At 37.8% G+C, this 19601-nt stretch overlaps 1 protein-coding gene across 2 annotated transcripts in view; it reads left to right on the forward strand.

The window, feature by feature from the left end:
• The window catches only part of VPS13C (vacuolar protein sorting 13 homolog C), a 183144-nt gene extending 174897 nt beyond the window's left edge, over window positions 1–8247 (forward strand). For both annotated transcript variants that reach the window (XM_060097248.1, XM_060097249.1), the window contains exons 80-83: window positions 884–972; window positions 4292–4415; window positions 5977–6060; window positions 6373–8247. In XM_060097248.1, the coding sequence (XP_059953231.1) occupies window positions 884–972; window positions 4292–4415; window positions 5977–6060; window positions 6373–6474 (399 nt within the window). In that variant the 3' untranslated portion in view covers window positions 6475–8247. The remainder of the gene's footprint in view (window positions 1–883; window positions 973–4291; window positions 4416–5976; window positions 6061–6372) is intronic.
• The last annotated feature ends 11354 nt before the right edge of the window (window positions 8248–19601 follow it).

Genomic DNA, 19601 nt, shown 5'->3' on the forward strand with positions numbered 1-19601 from the left:
ATATATAATGTCAATAATATTTCATTAGCATTAATTATAAAAATAACTTTATTAATTTTAATGTGTGTTGACTAAAGTCACAATAGTTTTGAGATGGTTAAAAAATAAATGTATTTTAATGCGCTACTATTTATACTTGAATTATTTTATGCTTGTAATTGTCTTTAGTAATAAATTGTGCCGGCTATTTGAAATCTTAGAAATTCTTCATGTTTGTATTAAGATTGTCATTAAATTTTCTTTTCTACCAGGAATATAATTCAATACACGCTTGTACTTCTCATGCATGTTTAATGTATAAGACCAAATATTCAAAAATATTAAATATCAGTTATCTTGGAATTTTATTATGTGTATATCTACCTCTCTGTAAATCAGTGGTTCTTAACCTTTGAGAAGGATCACAGACCCCTTTTAAAAATCTGATGAAAAGTATGAACTGTCCTTTGAAAAAAGTTCAGAAATGCATTTTCAAAATTTTATATTCTTTTATGGTAGTTCATAGACCTCCCAAAGTCCTTCCGTGGACCCCAGGGTAAAGACCCCTGTAAAGTTAATGTCCAGTTTTAGTATAGGTTCATATTAATGAAAATGTCTGATTATTTCTGGTAAATATTGAAAAGCTTCTGAGTTATGCAACAAGATGTATTTTATTAGAAGATCACTTAGTGTTTAATACTTATTTGTCTTTTAAGGCACAGTGAAAGTTAATTTATACTATGAATATTTTTCTAGCTTCACGTGCCAATCTATAGAATTGTGCTTTTGGTTTTAATAATTTTTTCCTAACTGGCACTGTTATTATGATTAGCTAATATAGAGTGTTGGAAATACTATTTGGATGCATGTACAACCCAAATCTTGAGTCTTCTTTTCTTTTCAGAATCATATCAAAAAGTTAGAAGGAGAGACTTACCGATACCACTGTGTTATTCTGGGAAGGAAGAAGGCAAGCCTTATGGTTACAAATAGGTATTGACTTCAAGTGACGTTTTTTAAAATGCTGACTATATAGATTATAAGAATTTTGGAGATTAAAATGGCAGAGGATTTAGATAACTATGCTTCAACTGCAAAATGTTCATTGTCATAGAATCACAGAAATACAGATCTGGATAGGTCCTTCGAGATCATCTATTCTGACCCTCTCATTTTGGAGATGCTGAAACTGAGACTTAGCATGGTTTAAGGGCTTAACCAAGTTACACAACTTCTGAGAGACGGAGTCTAGAATAGACTTTATAAGTGCAGCAGTGATACCTTTATATGTGAATTATAAATCCAGTTATGGAGGGTGAATTCATGAATCAGTTTTTCTCACTAGGTTTTATTTTGGATGATTAGCATACCTTTTAAAAGGATGGTATTATTTCTTTGTGTTCCAGTTTTTTCTAAGTATTTTGGGAGTGGTAGATAATTTTTCCCAATAAAAGAACTTGGACTAAACTACTAAGTTTATTTTCCTGAGATTTACCTTACATCACTTATTCTAACTATAGATTAATAATTTTCAAAACATTCTAAGTTATGTATTTTGTAGGACTAAGGCAAAGCACTTACAGTAGGTAACATCTGCATTGGATTCCTTACTATTGCATTTAAATATATTTAGGTGGCAAGGAGAGAAAGGAAAGCATTAGGATTCAGCCTTAAACCTACAAGCTGTTTCTAAGAGAGAGTTAACTAGTCTTCTGATTTGCCTATTAATTAAGAAGTAAAATATTCACAAAACAATCTAAAAAGTAGTTTTTATGCTTTTTATGTAATTCAGCACTAAGCAGTGAAAATCAGTGGGGGGTTTTTTGTTTTTGTAATATGTAATACTTTAGTACTTGTTTGATTTAGGCATTTGGTAGGAATATTAATGTGTACATTATACATCTGTTTTTCTTCAAATAAATTGAAAAATCATAGTAATTTGAAATCTAATCCCTTATAGAGCTTTTCAGGAGGCAATTAGAAAAATAATATTCCTGACCAGTGCAATGACAGTCTCTCTTAGATATGAGTGGGTAGCCTTAAGAGACCAGGGTTGGGTGACTGAATATGGAAGAGAAGGGAATACAAGATGACTTTGCTGGTTTTTGGCTTGAGTACCGTTTACAGTAATTTGAGGGAAACGATGATGATTTTGTTTCTGTTTTGAGCTTGATGAGTTTGACACAGCTTTGAGATATCAAAGTAGAGGTGCCTCAGTAGTCAGGGAGACATACAGATACAGGTATAAGCGTAGGTAATTGTAGTTTGGGTAAAGATCTGGAGTTGAGATCTAAGAAACCATCCTGAGAGAATATGTTAAACAGAAGAAGACCAAGATTTGCACTCTGGCAAACATGGTGCAGGAGGAAGAAAGTGAAGGAGATTGAAGGTGGCAGGAGAACAGTAATATTGTTCAAGAGTACGATGGTCAAGCGTAGAGTTTTAAGACAATCAGAATGGTGAATTGCGTTTGATGCAGTGATTTGTAATAGCTATCTTTAACTCTTAGCTCTATCATCTGATTCTCTACTAGGCAGGAGGTGGGGGTTGGAGTCCACTTCCTAGAGACTGTTCGGAATGTGTAGGGGTGTTGGAAGTTGTCGCAATGATTAGAGGCCCTGAGGCGCTTAGTAGCCTGGGGCCAGGGATGCTGTACTTCCTACAGTGCACAACACAGTCCCGCAAGTTCAGTAGCACCTGTGCCGAAAAATACAGTGCCAGGGGTCTGTATCAGTCCTTACCCCATTGGTCACCAAGTTCATTTAACTCTACCTTATAAACATCTAGAATCTAGCTCTTCTCACAGCCAAAGTCAAAATTTCTTGAAAGCCTCCCCTACCCCTGACCCCTGCAAAAAAACCCAAAAAACAAAAATCCTTCAAGATCTGGCTCTAAGCTAATTTTCTCACCTCTGTATATATCCAGTAGTCCAGCTACAGACCTCCACATTCCTCAGATAACTCTTCCCTTTTTTTTTAGAAATATATTTTAAACATTTTTAAAATTAATTAATTAATTTTATTTATTTATTTTTGGCTGCATTGGGTCTTTGTTGCTGCACGCAGGCTTTCTCTACTTGTGGCGAGCAGGGGCTACTTTTCATTGCAATGCGTGGGCTTCTCATTGCGGTGGCTTCTCTTGTTGCGGAGCGCGGACTCTATGCACGCGAGTTCAGTAGTTGTGGCTCGCGCGCTCTGGAGCGCAGACTCAGTAGTTGTGGCGCACGGGCTTAGTTGCTCCACAGCATGTGGGATCTTCCCAGACCAGGGCTCAAACCCATGTCCCCTGCATTGGCAGGCGGATTCTTAGCCACTGTGCCACCAAGGAAGTCCCAAGGAAGTCTTCCCTGTTTTGTACTCCTATATATGTTAATGCACTGTTTCCTTGTCTAGAGTATAATTTCCCTTTCCTACCTAGAGAACTTATTCCTTTCAAGAATCAGCTCTTAACGCTACCTACTTTATCACCACGGTCAGTCCCTCTCTCCCGTGTGCCGAAAGAATATTCTACACACTCTGCTATTGTTCTTATCTAACTGGGCTGTAGCATTTATTTGCAGGTTTATTTCCCCTTATAGCCTATGGGTACCTCTCAAGCAGAAACCTTGTCTTCTTTGTTTCTCCAGCACCATACACATTTGTAGAATGAACAGTTCTACTTTCCTAGTTTTGCTTTCTGTAATAGAAACTTTAGAATCAAGTAGAGTTCTATCAGTAACAAATCTGAATCACACACTGGGAAATCAATGTAGATGCCCTTTAAGGATTCTGTGAATTTTTTTTAAATTGCTGTTGAGTAAAATGGGATACTCTGTGATATAGTACATCAGTATTAAAGTGTTCAAACCTGATATTTATTAGTAGGCCTAACGTGAATCTTTGCTGACATTTGAGGTTTGTGACATTTCTTTCTTGATTAGAAGGCATATGTGATTGACAGTAAAAAGCAATTAATAATTTTCCAAGTAAAACATTTTCAGAGGCTTCTGCCTTTATTGCTTCCCAGATGAGAGTATAGCCTGTTCCTTACATGTTTTAAAGAGAATGATTTCAGTTTTCTGGTCAGTTAAAAAAAAAAGACATTTTTCTGAATTTTGCAAGATTGGCAGAAGGGGAATTTTTGAAGGTCTGCTTTGTTACTTGTGCCATGTTTGCTCTTTATTTGACAGTTACCTTTTTTTTAATGTGAAGCATACATTTTTTAGTGTGCCAGGTTATACTGAGCAAGTAATACCATCCAGCAGAGTGAAATATTAGAGTAATTAACTGTCTTTATCACTACCTGTATGTTTTTGTTTCCTTTTGCAAAATAGACGAGTGTTGTGTATAAAGGAAGTTGAAATCCTAGGCCATGTGTCCGTAGACTGGCAATATCCATTTGAAGATTTTGTACAGTCTCCTATTGTTGATGGAAATCTGCTCAAAATTTCAGTTGAGGTGAGAAAACATGAATCACACCTTTAGAACGAGGAGTTTGTTAAATGAATGGAAACCAGTGCTTTCTGACTCTGTTTTGTAGTTAACTGAATAAAATGTTTGAAGTATTATTATTATTATATGCTGAAAAGTAAGGAAAGATGTAATCTATTTGTGTTCTGTACTTTAGTTTCTGACAGTCCTTGATTGCATTGAGTGAAATATTAAATTTGTTCACTGAAAGAATTAGGTTTCTTTTTGGTAGAATAAAGCATTATTGAGTAGAAGGTTTTTTTTTAACTTCACATGGATATTATTTTGCTATAATCTTAGATACTTCTGGAAAGATTCCCATTTTAGGCTTTTAGGAGATTATTACAAATATTGTGTCTAAAACACTCACATTTAATAATATTTGACATGTATAGAAGGCTAATGCATTTTAAGTATGTAATAATGCTTTCATGTCTTTCCTTTACATTTTCTATGGAAAATTTTTTTTTTTTTTTTTTTTTTTTCTTTTTGCGGTATGTGGGCCTCTCACTGTTGTGGCCTCCCCCGTTGCGGAGCACAGGCTCCGGATGCACAGGCCCAGCGGCCATGGCTCACGGGCCCAGCCGCTCCGCGGCATATGGGATCCTCCCAGACCGGGGCACGAACCCGTATCCCCTGCATCGGCAGGCGGACTCTCAACCACTGCGCCACCAGGGAGGCCCGGAAAAACTTTAATTACATAGCAAGTAATTAGCAAAAATGATACCCCATCTTTTGCTTAGTTCGTAGACTCACTTTACTTTGAAACGTATAATTTTTATTATATATGATATAAATTTATTTTCACCCCTTTCAAAAAAAACTAGAAATTACTATTCCAAAGATGGTAATTTCTATATTTTTTCCTAAACAATAATTGTTATCTCTATTCCTGAAACTATCTGAAAAATATTTATCATAAAATTCAGTAGTTAGAGATGTAAGTACCATTATCCTTTAATTTACATTTACTTTCTTTTCATAGAAGTTTACAAGTAAAAGAAACTACCATGAAACCATTCCATTTTGTATTTCAGCCTTACCTCATTGTAGAGTTTCAAAATTTAAATGCCTTGGTATATGAAACATAGTTTTTAGACTAGGAAAGATTGTGTCACTATGCATGTATATTACAGCTTCCTCAGTTATCACTTTTCTTTCACATCAGTGGTGAGAATTGACTCAGTGTATTTTACATTATATAAGAATTTTATCTATCGGCTAAGGAAATGAAGGAAGGGTTTTTTGATTTGTCAGATGTGATGAGTTATCAAGTGGTATTTCTGTAGGCTATTTATCATTGCCTGCAGAAAGCCATCATTTTATGCAGATAGATATGTACTCATCCAATTTCATAAATTTTAACAACTCACATATGGAACCACTATCCTTGTACCAAAATGATTTATTTCTTATCATACTGAATATGTGTATTTGGTTAGTCTAGTGATTATAAAATAGAGTTGACATTTAAGCACTCAATTAAAGGTTATGATTTTTTTTCTTCCCCATAATAATTTCTTTTCTGTCATTGTTTGTTTTGAAACAGAAACAAGGTCTGTTCCAAAAAAGAGACAGTGCCAATCAAGGCTGTGTTCAGAAAATTTACCTGCAGGATATCACCACAGCAGAGGTAAACGATTTATTTTAAAGAATGCCCTCTCAGTGTTTTCACTGCAAGTTGAAATAAAAATGTTATAATTAACAATACTTATTACTTTTCCCCAAAGATCTACTAGTTATAGCTTTGGGTGGATATATATGCTTAAAATAATATGTTGTGGGCTTAACAGGGCAGAAGGGTCTTAGCATGATGTGTGTTAACTGTGTATTCTTGTCTTTGGACTTGTGTGGAGAGCTCATACTCTTGGTTTTGTACCTTTCTCCTCCACCACGTGAGCCTGTACTTGTCTTTACCATTCATGGTAAATATTTTGTTTTCCAGAGAGCATGTCATGCTATTGAGGATGCACGGTCAATGAGACACCAGCAAAAATTGATGAAGCAATCATCACTGAAACTTCTCAGGCCCCAAATACCATCTTAATCACAGATCCCAGGGGGCTGCTGCTGGGAGAAAAACCAATCACAGTCTTGTCTGTAAACCACTCTTCTTCAAGGAAGCCTTTAGTTTTGGAATTTTTTTCTAGAGTAGTTAGTTTTGGATTTTCCATTTTCCCCCCTTAGTTTTGGCTCTAATTGTGTAGCTGTGTGTATGATAGCAGTCCACTTCTACACTGCCACCTGGATGGGTCAGACCCTTAAAGAAATACCACTTTAAACTCAGAGTGAAATTTCCATTAAAATTGTGAAACAAAGGGTAATAAGCTTGTTTTTAATTAAAGTCCTTACTGAAAAATAAGAAAGCTTAGAATGACTAATGTTCTGTGAGAGCTTTTTTGGACAAATCTTTGAACAAATGTTGTATATTTTGTTCAATAATTGAACTGATACAACATTTTTGGTAAACCAGGTGATTGCCTTAAGAAAAAGCACTAAAGGGAAACATGAGATGTTTCCTATTTTCTTTTCATGAAAGCATTATTTTCTCCTAATGAAAACATGTTTTGATTTGGCGCTTATTTTTCCTCCTTGCACTGTAATATAAAGACAAATGGAAAATCAAACCTTAAAATATCTATACTCTGTTCTCTAGAAGTTTTGGAAATTATTTACATGCTCTTTCGAGATGAACTTATATGGCATGATCAATGTGCTGATGCATGAAAATACTGCACTTTAAGTTTTTCAAGAGTCAGAAACATGAAAAAAATGAATATTTTTATATTTCTAGAACTTGTATTTTATAAGTTGAAAGATTTTAAAGGGCATCATAATTAACACTTAATGTTAATGCATACGTAGAAATGTATTTTAAATACTTAGTAGGAATAATGAAAGAGCTCTAGCTGCTTTATATATAAATAAAGTAAGGCATCTAACAACACTGAGGAAAATCATTGGTAGTATACTTTGAGCAAGCAGGCCTGTAAGAGTCAGCTCCATACACTCATTTTTGTTCTTTCTGCATCTCATTTGTGCTGGTCAGAGATGCACTGCCTATTAAAGCTTTTAAAAAAATGCTCAAAAGTACTTAATTTCCTTGGATGAATCTTTAAATTTGCTCATGGTTTTTAACATGGCATTTACTCCAAATCACTGAATTAATGATGAAATGAAGTTGTGCACAAACTTGGTTTGCTCTGTTTTTGTTGATATGTGTGGTAATGTTTCTACTATCCTTATTCATGTTTTTTAAGACAGGCCTTACAACTTTAAAAAATTTTCCTCATTAGAAATTTACTGTAGACTCCAAAATAAAGGGTATAATAATGAATGCCCTAAATATTTGATACGTTATGGTGGTCTTTGCCTTTTCAACATCACTTTTTTTTCTGTCAAGGAAAGTATTATATTCAAAACTTCTAGCTTTAAGCAGAATTTCTGTTAATTGCACTTTATTCAAGTGTACTAATATTTTGTGTCTTTTAAAACTGAATCAGGAATTTGAGGTATCTGATTATATTTTTCATATGAATCACAGCTATTGACAATATCCTAAATATTTAAGTAATTAAATTGTACTGATGGCATGTACAAAACATTGAACTAAGAAAAATTAATTTATAGAAACCCATAAATTCATCATCTCAGTTGGCTCAGAAATAAACTTCCAAATATTTGTACCATTTTCATTTGATTTAATCCCCTGGGATAGAAGTAATTCATTAGTAAAGTGTAATAATGTCTATTGTGTTTTTTTAAATGCTTTGAGAGTCAACTGCTTGCAGATGAGAGAAATAAAACATGGTGCACTGTTTACAGGTGTGAAAACTTTGTGGGTTTATGTTACATACTCAATAATATTTGCTTTCACTTTTTGTGAGAACTTAGATTAATAGTTACGGATAGCTTTTTAAAAAAATTTTTATTGAAGTATAGTTCATTTACAATGTTGTGTTAATTTCTGCTGTACATCAAAGTGACTCTGTTATACATATATATGTATGTATGTATATATATATATATATATATATATATATCCTTTTTCATATTCTTTTCCACTATGGTTTGTCACAGGATATTTTTTTTTCTTTTTTTTTTTTTTGCGGTATGCAGGCCTCTCACTGTTGTGGCCTCTCCCGTTGCGGAGCACAGGCTCCGGACGCGCAGGCTTAGTGGCCATGGCTCACGGGCCCAGCTGCTCCGCGGCACATGGGATCCTCCCAGACCGGGGCACGAACCCATATCCCCTGCATCGGCAGGTGGACTCTCAACCACTGCACCACCAGGGAGGCCCTGTCACAGGATATTGAGTTTAGTTCCCGAGAGCTTTAAAAGATGCTAGGCAGGGGCTTCCCTGGTGGCACAGTGGTTAAGAATCCGCCTGCCAATGCAGGGGACACTGGTTCAATCCCTGGTCCAGGAAGGTCCTACATGCCGCAGAGCAACTAAGCCCGTGTGCCACAACTACTGAGCCTGCTCTCTAGAGCCCGCGAGCCACAACTACTGAGCCCGTGTGCCACAACTAATGAAGCCTGTGCGCCTAGAGCCTGTGCTCTGCAACAAGAGAAGCCACCACAATGAGAAGCCTGTGCACCATAGTGAAGAGTAGCCCCTGCTCACGCACAACTAGAGAAAGCCTGCGCACAGCAATGAAGACCCAACGCGGCCAAAAATAAATTAAAAAAAAAAAAGATGCTAGGCAGGAAAAGGTTTTTCCTGGGGGTTTGGAGCCCCTTTACCACACTGGAGACCAGTGGCACAGATCTTCAATACTGAGAGAATACAGAGAACAGATGTGACCAGCTGCCACACTTTGAATTTGTGGCCCCACTTGCCATGTCTTCCATGCTTTCTGTCAGTCGCTGACTGTGAGTGGCAAGGATGCTGGGCAGGCCCACCCCTGGGAGACAGGGAGCTCCTCTGACAGCCGACTTCGGCTTGAAGACTCCTCAGTGGCCTTGCAGATCCTTTCTTAGACTGCACGGCAGTTTGGGGGTTTCCACCCCATCTGTTTCTGTCTCCGTTTTTTTGTCTCCCGCCCTCCACCCCCTCCCACTGGGAACTCAGACTACAAGTATGACGGCTTTCCCGGTACTGGGTTATCCACTAGGAAGAATAGCCTGAGGAATATAGCAAAACGGGCATCAAAATGAAAAAAAGCGCAAAAGATTCAAAGACTCATAAGAAAAATCTGATCTAGGATGTATTTATTTACATGTGTTTCATGATTTAGTATTGTTTTTATTTTGAATTATGTATAAGGGAGGTGACTACCACCTTTTTGGTGCTGTGGGCCTCTGAATGTATTGATGTGGTATTGTCTGGACATCTGTATTTTTTTTTTTTTTTTTTCTTTTTGCGGTATACGGGCCTCTCACTGCTGTGGCCTCCCCCGCTGCGGAGCACAGGCTCCGGATGCGCAGGCTCCGGATGCGCAGGCCCAGCGGCCATGGCTCACGGGCCCAGCCGCTCCGCGGCACATGGGATCCTCCCAGACCGGGGCACGAACCCGTATCCCCTGCATCGGCAGGCGGACTCTCAACCACTGCGCCACCAGGGAGGCCCTGGACATCTGTATTTTTAACAGTGGTTTATGTGTATTTCTAAGGTACACCTGGGATCAAAAAGTTAATGCTCTGGATTTAAAGTAATCAAACTCTTGAAGAGCTCTGCAGTTAAATTACAGAATTGCAATTATTGCCAGAGCTAGAAGAACCATCTTTTTACTGGGGAGAAAACCAAATATTTTTAAGGGATAGGAGATTACTCATGTCAAAATCATCTATCCTTGAGGCACAAGCCCTTTTGTTTGAGAATTCCTGTGAGAATGACGATTAATACTGATGAAAGAGGATTCTATGCTATGTGTGTATTGACTCTGAAAAGAAATTGAGACTCCCTGGAACAGAGGGAGCCCATTTTTCTCAGTAATTGTGCCTATAGTAGAATTTAGGCTTATCGTTCTTGAATTTATGCTTCCATTACAAGGCTGTATCATTCAAATACTCAACATTGAGCGTCTCTTTGCACTGAAAAAGCCTTCGGAAAACCTTTTTGTTTTGTTTTTACATACTGCAGACCCTCTGTCCCTAACAAAATTCAAAAATTGAAAAAGTTCTGAAAGCCAAAAGGTTTTTTGTAAGTTTGCAACAGAAACATTTGACAGCAAAATCTGAACTGAACTGACATGAGGCTATTTGTGGTCTTTATTCTATTTGTGTAAATGAGTTTGGCTGTAGCAAAATTAATGTATTTGATTATGAGGTGCTGCTCCAGACCTCACTGGAGGGGTACAAGCTATGTGGTATATGAACCGTATTGCCTTTCTAAAATTTGAAAAATTCTGTATTGTGAAACACATCTGGTCCCAGGGGTTAGATAAGAAATTGTAAATCTGTATAACCTTAAAATTATCAATTTATTAAAGTTGCTTCCCGAATTTTGGAAACGTCATAAACTGTAGGAGAAGCCATGAGAAACAACAGGATTTTCTTCCCTCTTCAGATCGTATCAATGTTTCATTTTAGTTATACTGGCAAATTTTTTTTTTTTTTTTTTTTTTTTTTTTTTTTTGCATACGCGGGCCTCTCACTGTTGTGGCCTCTCCTGTTGCGGAGCGCAGGCTCAGCGGCCATGGCTCATGGGCCCAGTCAGACCGGGGCACGAACCCGTGTCCCCTGCATCCGCAGGCGGACTCTCAATCACTGCACCACCAGGGAAGCCCTGGCAAATTGTTTTGATAAGGCATTCAAAATAATTGGCATTGACATGTAGGAGACTGAAATGTTGCCTTATGATGGTGCTTCATAAAGATTCATGCCAACTCTGGAGAAAAAAACAAAACAGAAGAACATAGTCATGATTTCTATCCCCTAGTGTATTAATTAAGTAAATATCTGGTGGATGAAAAGTTTTTAGAATTGACCTCTAGTGTGAAAATAATTAGAATGGTAATGAAATAAGCCAACATGATCCTCTAGGTTGATAGTATCCACTAAGATAATAGTGAACACTTTACAAAGAAGATTTAATTCTTTAGTAGTATTTTTATCTTGAAGAATGACCAAGTGACTTCTCCAGAGATTGACTATAATGCTTAAATTTCCCCAATTGTGGTTTAAGTTCCATGATAAATAATTTTCATCAAAAAAAGACCAGATCTTGGTCTTTGGGTTTTATTGTTTGTAGAAAACATTTACCTTATAACACTAGTTTTTCTGTCACACAAACTGCTTTCCTCTTTTGTCATCTTCTAATCCTTCCTTCTTTATACATTATTTTCTTTATCTTTTCTTTTTAATGGCACCTCTCTGGATATTATTGAATTCTCTTTATTAAGTATTAATAGATATTATACCAGTGACTGGCACACTGCAGCCCATGGACCAAATAATCTGGTGGTTTTTTTGTTTTTTGTTTTTTGTTTCTTTGGCCATGCCCTGCGCTTCATGTGGGATCTTATTTCCTCGACCAGGAATCGAACCTGTGCCCCCTAGAGTAGAAGCATGGAGTCTTAACCACTGGACCGCCAGGGAAGTCCCCAAATCTGTTCTTGTAAGTAGAATTTTATTGGAACACATTAGTAATGCTGTTGCATTGGTAATTCATTTGCATCGGTACTGCTGTTCCCACACTACAATGGCAGAAATGGGTAGTTGTGACAGAGACAATATGACCAGCAAACTTAAAATATTTACTCTCTGAACCTTTACAGAAGAACATCAACCTCTACATTATACTATCAATATAAAATTAATCTTCGAGATGGGACAGAAACAAGACACTAAATAATTTACCCAAAATCCTATGGTGAGATAGAAGCAGAAATTAGGATTCATCACCTACCAGCTTTTCTTTCTTATCTCCACCTCTTCCCCTTCTTTCTTAGAAATGAGGATACTTCTGTCACTATTGAATGAACATGACTGATGTTGGCTTCTTGGATTTCTTTTAGAACCTTATACCCTCATCCCAAAATTATCTATGTATTTTTTCCTACTCTGTGTTTTAGGTCTAACGGTGACACAAGCACTTCCCATAGTAGCACTTGAAATCTAAACCGGCCCTTTGTCTGAATTTTTTTTTTCTTTAGAGAATTCTTACATATGATCTAATTTTTTTTTTTTTTTGGCTGCGTTGGGTCTTCGTTGCTGCGTTTGGGCTTTCTCTAGTTGTGGCGAGCAGGGGCTACTCTTTGTTGTGGTGCGCAGGCTTCTCATTGCAGTGGCTTCTCTTGTTGTGGAGCACGGGCTCTAGGTGCGCAGGCTTCAGTAGTTGTGGCACATGGGCTCGGTAGTTGTGGCTCACAGGCTCTAGAGCACAGGCTCAGTAGTTGTGGTGCATGGGCTTAGTTGCTCCGCAGCATGTGGGATCTTCCCGGACCAGGGCTCAAACCTGTGTCCCCTGCATTGGCAGGTGGATTCTTAAACCACTGTGCCACCAGGGAAGCCCTGATCTGATATTACTGTGACAGTTTACTAGCAAATAGAGCTTTTGAGGTGTAAACATCAAGAAATAATTTTGGCTAGGACCTAAAACTTGTCTCTATTTCTAATGCATGGTCAGAATGAAGAATCAAATACGTGATTATGGTGTTATACCATAATCAAGCCATTAGAAAGTTCTGTTGTTAGAGGCATGAAAAAAATGCCCAAGATGCATACTGTATCCCAACTAGCTAGGGGCTCACTGGAGGAAGTTACATGTTTTTAAGCATAGTAGGTCATATTAAAGAGTAATGTAACATGAGCAGGTGTTCAAAGATTGCAATTTGAGTGGAAGCTATAACATTTTAGATTCACCAGAGGATGGTGCTGCAAATGAGATAAGCAAGCACTTACTGATGGTTTAGATTAAGCAGCACACCTGAACAGGACATATCTCCCTTCCCTACAGAGCTCTTTTGGAGATTCTTAACCTACTTTGATACTTCTGATCAAATCTTCCTTCAATTCACAGTGATTCACACTTTCAGAAGTAGTGGGTGGCGGGGGTGTGGAAGGGAGGAGGGCATGAATTAGAGTATTAACAGCGTTAACCTTTTCATTAAAGATTTCCTGGACTCTGCAGTGATTGGAATATCAGTAGCTGTGTAATGGAAGTAGTAGATTTTTTTTTTCTTTAAGCCAAGATAAGGGAGTCATACTCCTGAGAGATTCTGGAATAAATTATAAGGTCTGTGTGACATTTTAATATATCTGGAATTATTGACCGGAAATACATTGCAGGAAATAACTGCTTGCCCATGTAAAAGATTCCTTTGGTTAAAGTTTAGAGACCTAGAAAATGCTTCTTCGGAGCTGACCCCAAATGAACAGAGTGGAAATTTTGCATGACTGTTATGACAATCTAGGTGGTGAATGGATACTATTGAAAACATTGTTTTGTAAGGGCCATAAAGACTGATTACCCATGACTCAGACTGGTGAATAAGAATATATTGCCTGTTCTATTTAAAACTAATGACTCAATCAATTAATGTTAAATTATAATGTAGCTCTTTTAGAAACACCAATAATGCTTTTATGTCAAGTGGGTTCATTTTTAATTAGTACTATCACTCATTTTTTGGAGAAAATAATTCCCTTGGGGGCCTTTGTTTTAGTTGCACTTCAATTCATAGACTGATAATAGTCCATGGTTGGAAGGTCCTTATATTAAGCATAGATCTGTTTTCCTGTGGCTACCATCCTTTGAACTCAGTCCCAATCCTTGGGGCCATTAGAGTAAGAATGACTTTTTATACAGATGAAGTCCAGTTATAACTGCTCTTTCTTCTGCTGGCTGATGTCCTTCTCATGGGATGAATTCCCCCCAGCATTACACATGTATTCCTAGTTCAGAGAGAAGAAATACAGGTTTTGTTTTACATGACGGAATGTTTATTAAACTCTGAGAACTTTTATTTTTACAGCTGAAGACTTGAAAACCATTTACTCCCTTTAGTCCCACGTAATAGGTGAAAACCTTCAACTATGTAAATTACAAATTAAAGACCTAATTCTAGCTATAAATCCAATGGCTTTAAATTCTGGATACTGAGCCTACCTAGTAACTCTTGTTTATATTGTAAGAGTAGTTGTAAGTCCCTTTAGTCACAGATATTTTAAGCCTTTCATGATGGAACCATAGAATCTTTACGAAATTATATATTACCATCTTCTTGACCTTGGATAAAACCACCCATCCTTTAATGAATGATTCTTTAAAACAACGACTTTATATAAATGGAAGCCTGTATATGGAAGCACTGAGTAATAGAATTGAAGGCTGACCTCATGTCCTGCCATTCATTCAGTAAAGCATGTAAGTCTTCAAGTTCTCATCTCTTTCTACCTAAACCATCCCTGATTAGACATAAGTTCAGGTCACCCCATAATCTTGATGGCCCTTCCCTAAATACAACAGTTCATCCATGTCCCTCTCAGATGTGGTACCTGATCTGAGTGAGTGTTGCCAGAGACAACTTAGGCAGACCGGTACCTGGGCAATCCCATATTTTCTACTACCTTTCTAAGAGTAATATTATAAGTATCCCAATTTATTAATTACTTACATGAAGTAAAATGTCCTCACTATTGTACTACTTTTCCTCTTGATTATAATTTATTAGTCTTGTAACTTCTATTTATATAAGAATGTTATTATCCCTTTTATCTCTTACTAAAAGTAAGAGTGAATTTGTGTGGTACTACAAATTTAAAAATCAGAAGACCCTGAAAAAATCCCTTTACCTCTCTCAGTCTCAGTTTCTTCATTTGAAAAATAGGACCTCTGGACCAGATCTGCCTTTTTGTGCTCAGCATGGACTATACAGTTATGGACAAAGTGATGGGTTTTAACATTGTTAGTTCCAAGTGTGAGATGTGTTACTTCAAGGAGGTCTTATTCCCTCTTTCCCACAATATCCCCATAGACATGTATGTTTTAATGACCAGTGAGGTGTGTGTGTGTGTGGTTTTTTTTTTAAACCACAAAGCCTTTATTTTTTATTTTTTTTTTGCATTTTGAAAATTCTCATTTTTTATGGTGAACGTGTTCCAGAGAAGTTGGATGACAGTAATATAGTATTTTAATAAACAAGAACATTTTGGTATGCTATGGGAAATCTTTTTTTTATAAAACATCTTTATTGGAGTATAGCTGCTTTACAATGTTGTGTTAGTTTCTGCTATATAACAAAGTGAATCAGCTATATGTATACATATATCCCCATATCCCCTCCCTCTTGCGTCTCCTTCCCACCCTCCCTGTCCCACCCCTCTAGGTGGTCACAAAGCACTGAGCTGATCTCCCTGTGCGATGCAGCTTCTTCCCACTAGCTATCTGTTTTACATTTGGTAATGTATATATGTCCATGCCACTCTCTCACTTCGCTCCAGCTTCCCCTCCACAAAGCCTTTAATAGAAAAAGAAGAGGGAGTGTGAGGTAGTGTGGCTAGTCATCGTGTGTGAGAATGGTCTGGTGTGGAGAGGGCAGAGTGCTAATAGAGAGCCCCCTGGATGGCCTGTGAAGAGGAATGGCCTAGTCTAGGGCCAGCTTATTGCTCTGAAAATGGAACCCTGATCTTATTTCTCAGAGCTTTACCCTTAGCAGTGCCCTTTAGTTGTCTTGGGATCCAGGCTGTGTAATGCAGTCATCACGCAACACCAGGCCAACCTAGGTTCTCCATGAGATAACACTACAATGGACTGAATTCAGTCCCCAAAATTCGGTTGTTGAAATTGCAGCCCACAAGGTGACGGCATTAAGGAGTTGGGGCCTTTGGAAGGTAATTAGATTATGAGATTGCGGCTCTCATGAATGAGATTAGTGCCCTTATGAAAGAGACCTCAAGAGATCCCTTGCCTCCTTCCTGCATGTGAGGACACAGCAAGAAGGCACCATCTTGTCTATGAAGAAGTGGGCTCTCACCAGACAGCATATCTGCTAGCACCATTATCTTGGACTTCCAGACCACAGAACTATGAGAAATGGTTTATTGCTTATAAGGCACCCAGTTTATGGTATTTTTGTTATAGTAATCCAAATGGACTAAGACAATCACCCCCTCAGAAGACTCCCCTGCTGCCCAGCCCTGTCATCTGAAATTTTGTTGGAGTCCTTGCTTTGGAGAAAGGATTACAACTATTACCCATGTGGATTAATTTGCACAGGTTAATTTACCAAATCAGCAAAAGGGTAGGATTAAATTACCAAGAAATTAGCAAAAGAAATATCCAATAAAAAATATTAAATGGATACGTTTTAAAAGAAGGATTAAAAATAAGATACTATTAAAGAAAAAAAGGGCAAATTAGAATGAGAACCAAATAGATCTTCTAGAAATGAAAAATATCACTGAAATAAAAAAATCAATGGACAGCTCAAACAGGAGGGAAGGGGGCAGGGCACAACCTTTAAAAGAATGACATAGCCCAAGGACATGACATAAACTGATTAGGACCAAATAGGTCCAAGATAGCAGACCACTAGACCTTGAGCCTCAGCATACACTCACTGTAACACATCCGAAAGCTAAATGACGCACCCACAGGTGCCATGACAGTTCCAAGGCCAACCATCAGAGACCAAAAAGTGGGTGGTGGCCCAATTCTTAGAAATCCCCACCCCTTCCCCAAAATAGCTGGAATACTCCTCCCACTCATTAGCCTATGAAATTACCCTGCCCATAAAAACTGACAACCCCATTCCCTGGGGCTGCTTTTACCTTCTGAGATGGCCCACACTCTGTGGAGTGTGTTTCTGTCTAAATCCACTTCTTTTTTTTTTTTTTTTTTTTTTTTTTTTTTGCAGTATGCGGGCCTCTCACTGTTGTGGGCCTCTCCCGTTGTAGAGCACAGTCTCCGGACGCGCAGGCTTAGCGGCCATGGCTCACGGGCCCAGCCGCTCTGCGGCATGTGGAATCTTCCTGGACCAGGGCACGAACCCGTGTCCCCTGCATTGGCAGGTGGACTCTCAACCACTGTGCCACCAGGGAAGCCCATAAATCCACTTCTTACCTATCAACTTGTCTCTCACTGAATTATTTCTGCAATGAGACATCAAGAACCTGAGCTTAACCAGGAAGGCTACACAAACACTGCACCAACCTTACCCACTGGAGGCAGACACCAAAAACAATGGGAATTATGAACCTGCGGCCCATGAAATGAGACCAGAAACACAGTAAGTTAAGCAAAATGAGAAGACAGAGAAATACACAGCAGATGAAAGAGCAAGGTAAAAACCCACCAGACCAAACAAATGAAGAGGAAATAGGCAGTCTACCTGAAAAAATTCAGAATAATGACAGTAAAGATGATCCAAAATCTTGGAAATGGAATGGAGAAAATACAAGAAATGTTTATCAAGGATGTAGAAGAACTAAAGAGCAAACAAACAATGATGAACAACACAATAACTGAAATTAAAAATTCTCTAGAAGGAATCAATAGCAGAATAACTGAGGCAGAAGAATGGAGAAGTGACCTGGAAGATAAAATAGTGGAAATAACTACCACAGAGCAGAATAAAGAAAAAAGAATGGAAAGAATTGAGGACAGTCTCAGAGACCTCTAGGACAACACTAAATGCACCAACATTTGAATTATAAGGGTCCCCGAAGAAGTAGAGAAAAAGAGAGGGACTGAGAAAATATTTGAAGAGATTATAGTTGAAAACTTCCCTAATATGGTAAAGGAAATAGTCAAGTCCAGGAAGCACAGAAAGTCCCATACAGGATAAATGCAAGGAGAAACACACCAAGAAACCTATTAATTAAGCTATGAAAAATGAAATACAAAGAAAAAAATATTAAAAGCAGCAAGGGAAAAGCAACAAATAACATACAAGGGAATCCCCATAATGTTAACAGCTAATCTTTCAGCAGAAATTCTGCAAGCCAGAAGCGTGCGGCAGGACATATTTAAAGTGATGAAAGGGAAAAACTTACAACCAAAATTACTCTACCCAGCAAGGATCTCATTTAGATTTGACAGAGGAATTAAAACCTTTACAGAAAAGCAAAAGCTAAGAGAATTCAGCACCACCAAACCAGCTTTACAACAAATGCTAAAGGAACTTCTCTAAGCAGGAAACACAAGAGAAGGAAAACACCTACAATAACAAACCCAAAACAATTAAGAAAATGGGAATAGGAACATACATATCAATAATTACCTTAAATGTAAATGGATTAAACGCTCCAACCAAAAGAAAAAAAAAAAAAAAAAAGAACCTGAGCTTAAGTCCTGAGACCAGGTGTGTGATCTCAGTTAAAAGACTGTGGGTTCAAGTCCCAATCTGGGTTTTGGCTGAGTCCCAGGCCTGGGTTCAAGTCCCAATCTGAGGTCCACAGTTTCAGAGCGACAATAGTAAATTAAACATAGCTAAAGTAAGAATTAGTGAATTGGAAGATAGAACTGACTCATTATATTTCCTGGAATGCAGTAGAGAAAAAGAGATGGAAAATATAAAACAGAAGTTAAGCAACATAGAGGACAGACTGAGAATATCCAACATATTTCTAATCTAAGTCCTAGAAGGAGAGAATAAAGAAATGGTTGATATATTCCAGAAGAGTTTTTGATTTGACAAATGCAGGGAAAAAGGTGAGCCCAGAGCAGGATAAATAAAAATAAATCCAAACCTAACACACATTGGATTGAGACTATGCCAGTGCAAATACAAAGAGAAAAATTGAAAACCAGATAAAAACATATGACTGACAAAGCATCAACAATTAGCAGAATTCTCAACAATAGGGCCCTGGAGGCAGTGGCATATCTACAGATTGTTGAGAGAAAACCAACTGTGTGTCTACCTGTCTTTAATCAGCTAAAGTATCATTCAAGAATGAGGGTTAAATAATTCCATTTTCAGGAAAAAAAAAAGTTTTCCACTTTCAGATCCTTGTTAAAAAATTACTGAAAGATGATCTTCAAGAAACAGGAAGTTGAACCCAAAAAGTGATATCTGCCATGATTTGTTCTTCACAAGTAAAAGAGATCGTTAGCAAAACGGCAAAATGTCGGTATCTGTTCAATCCAGGTGATAAGGACATGAGTGTTTATTATTTTTCACACTTTATGTACACAAAACATGTCACATTTAAAACGAAGGAAGGGAGGGGTGGAGGAAGGAAGAAAAGAGAGAGGGAGAGAAGAAAAGCATGGCCTGGTGGCCAG

The sequence above is a fragment of the Mesoplodon densirostris genome, chromosome 4, assembly GCF_025265405.1.
Source record: "Mesoplodon densirostris isolate mMesDen1 chromosome 4, mMesDen1 primary haplotype, whole genome shotgun sequence".
Lineage (NCBI taxonomy): Eukaryota > Metazoa > Chordata > Mammalia > Artiodactyla > Ziphiidae > Mesoplodon > Mesoplodon densirostris.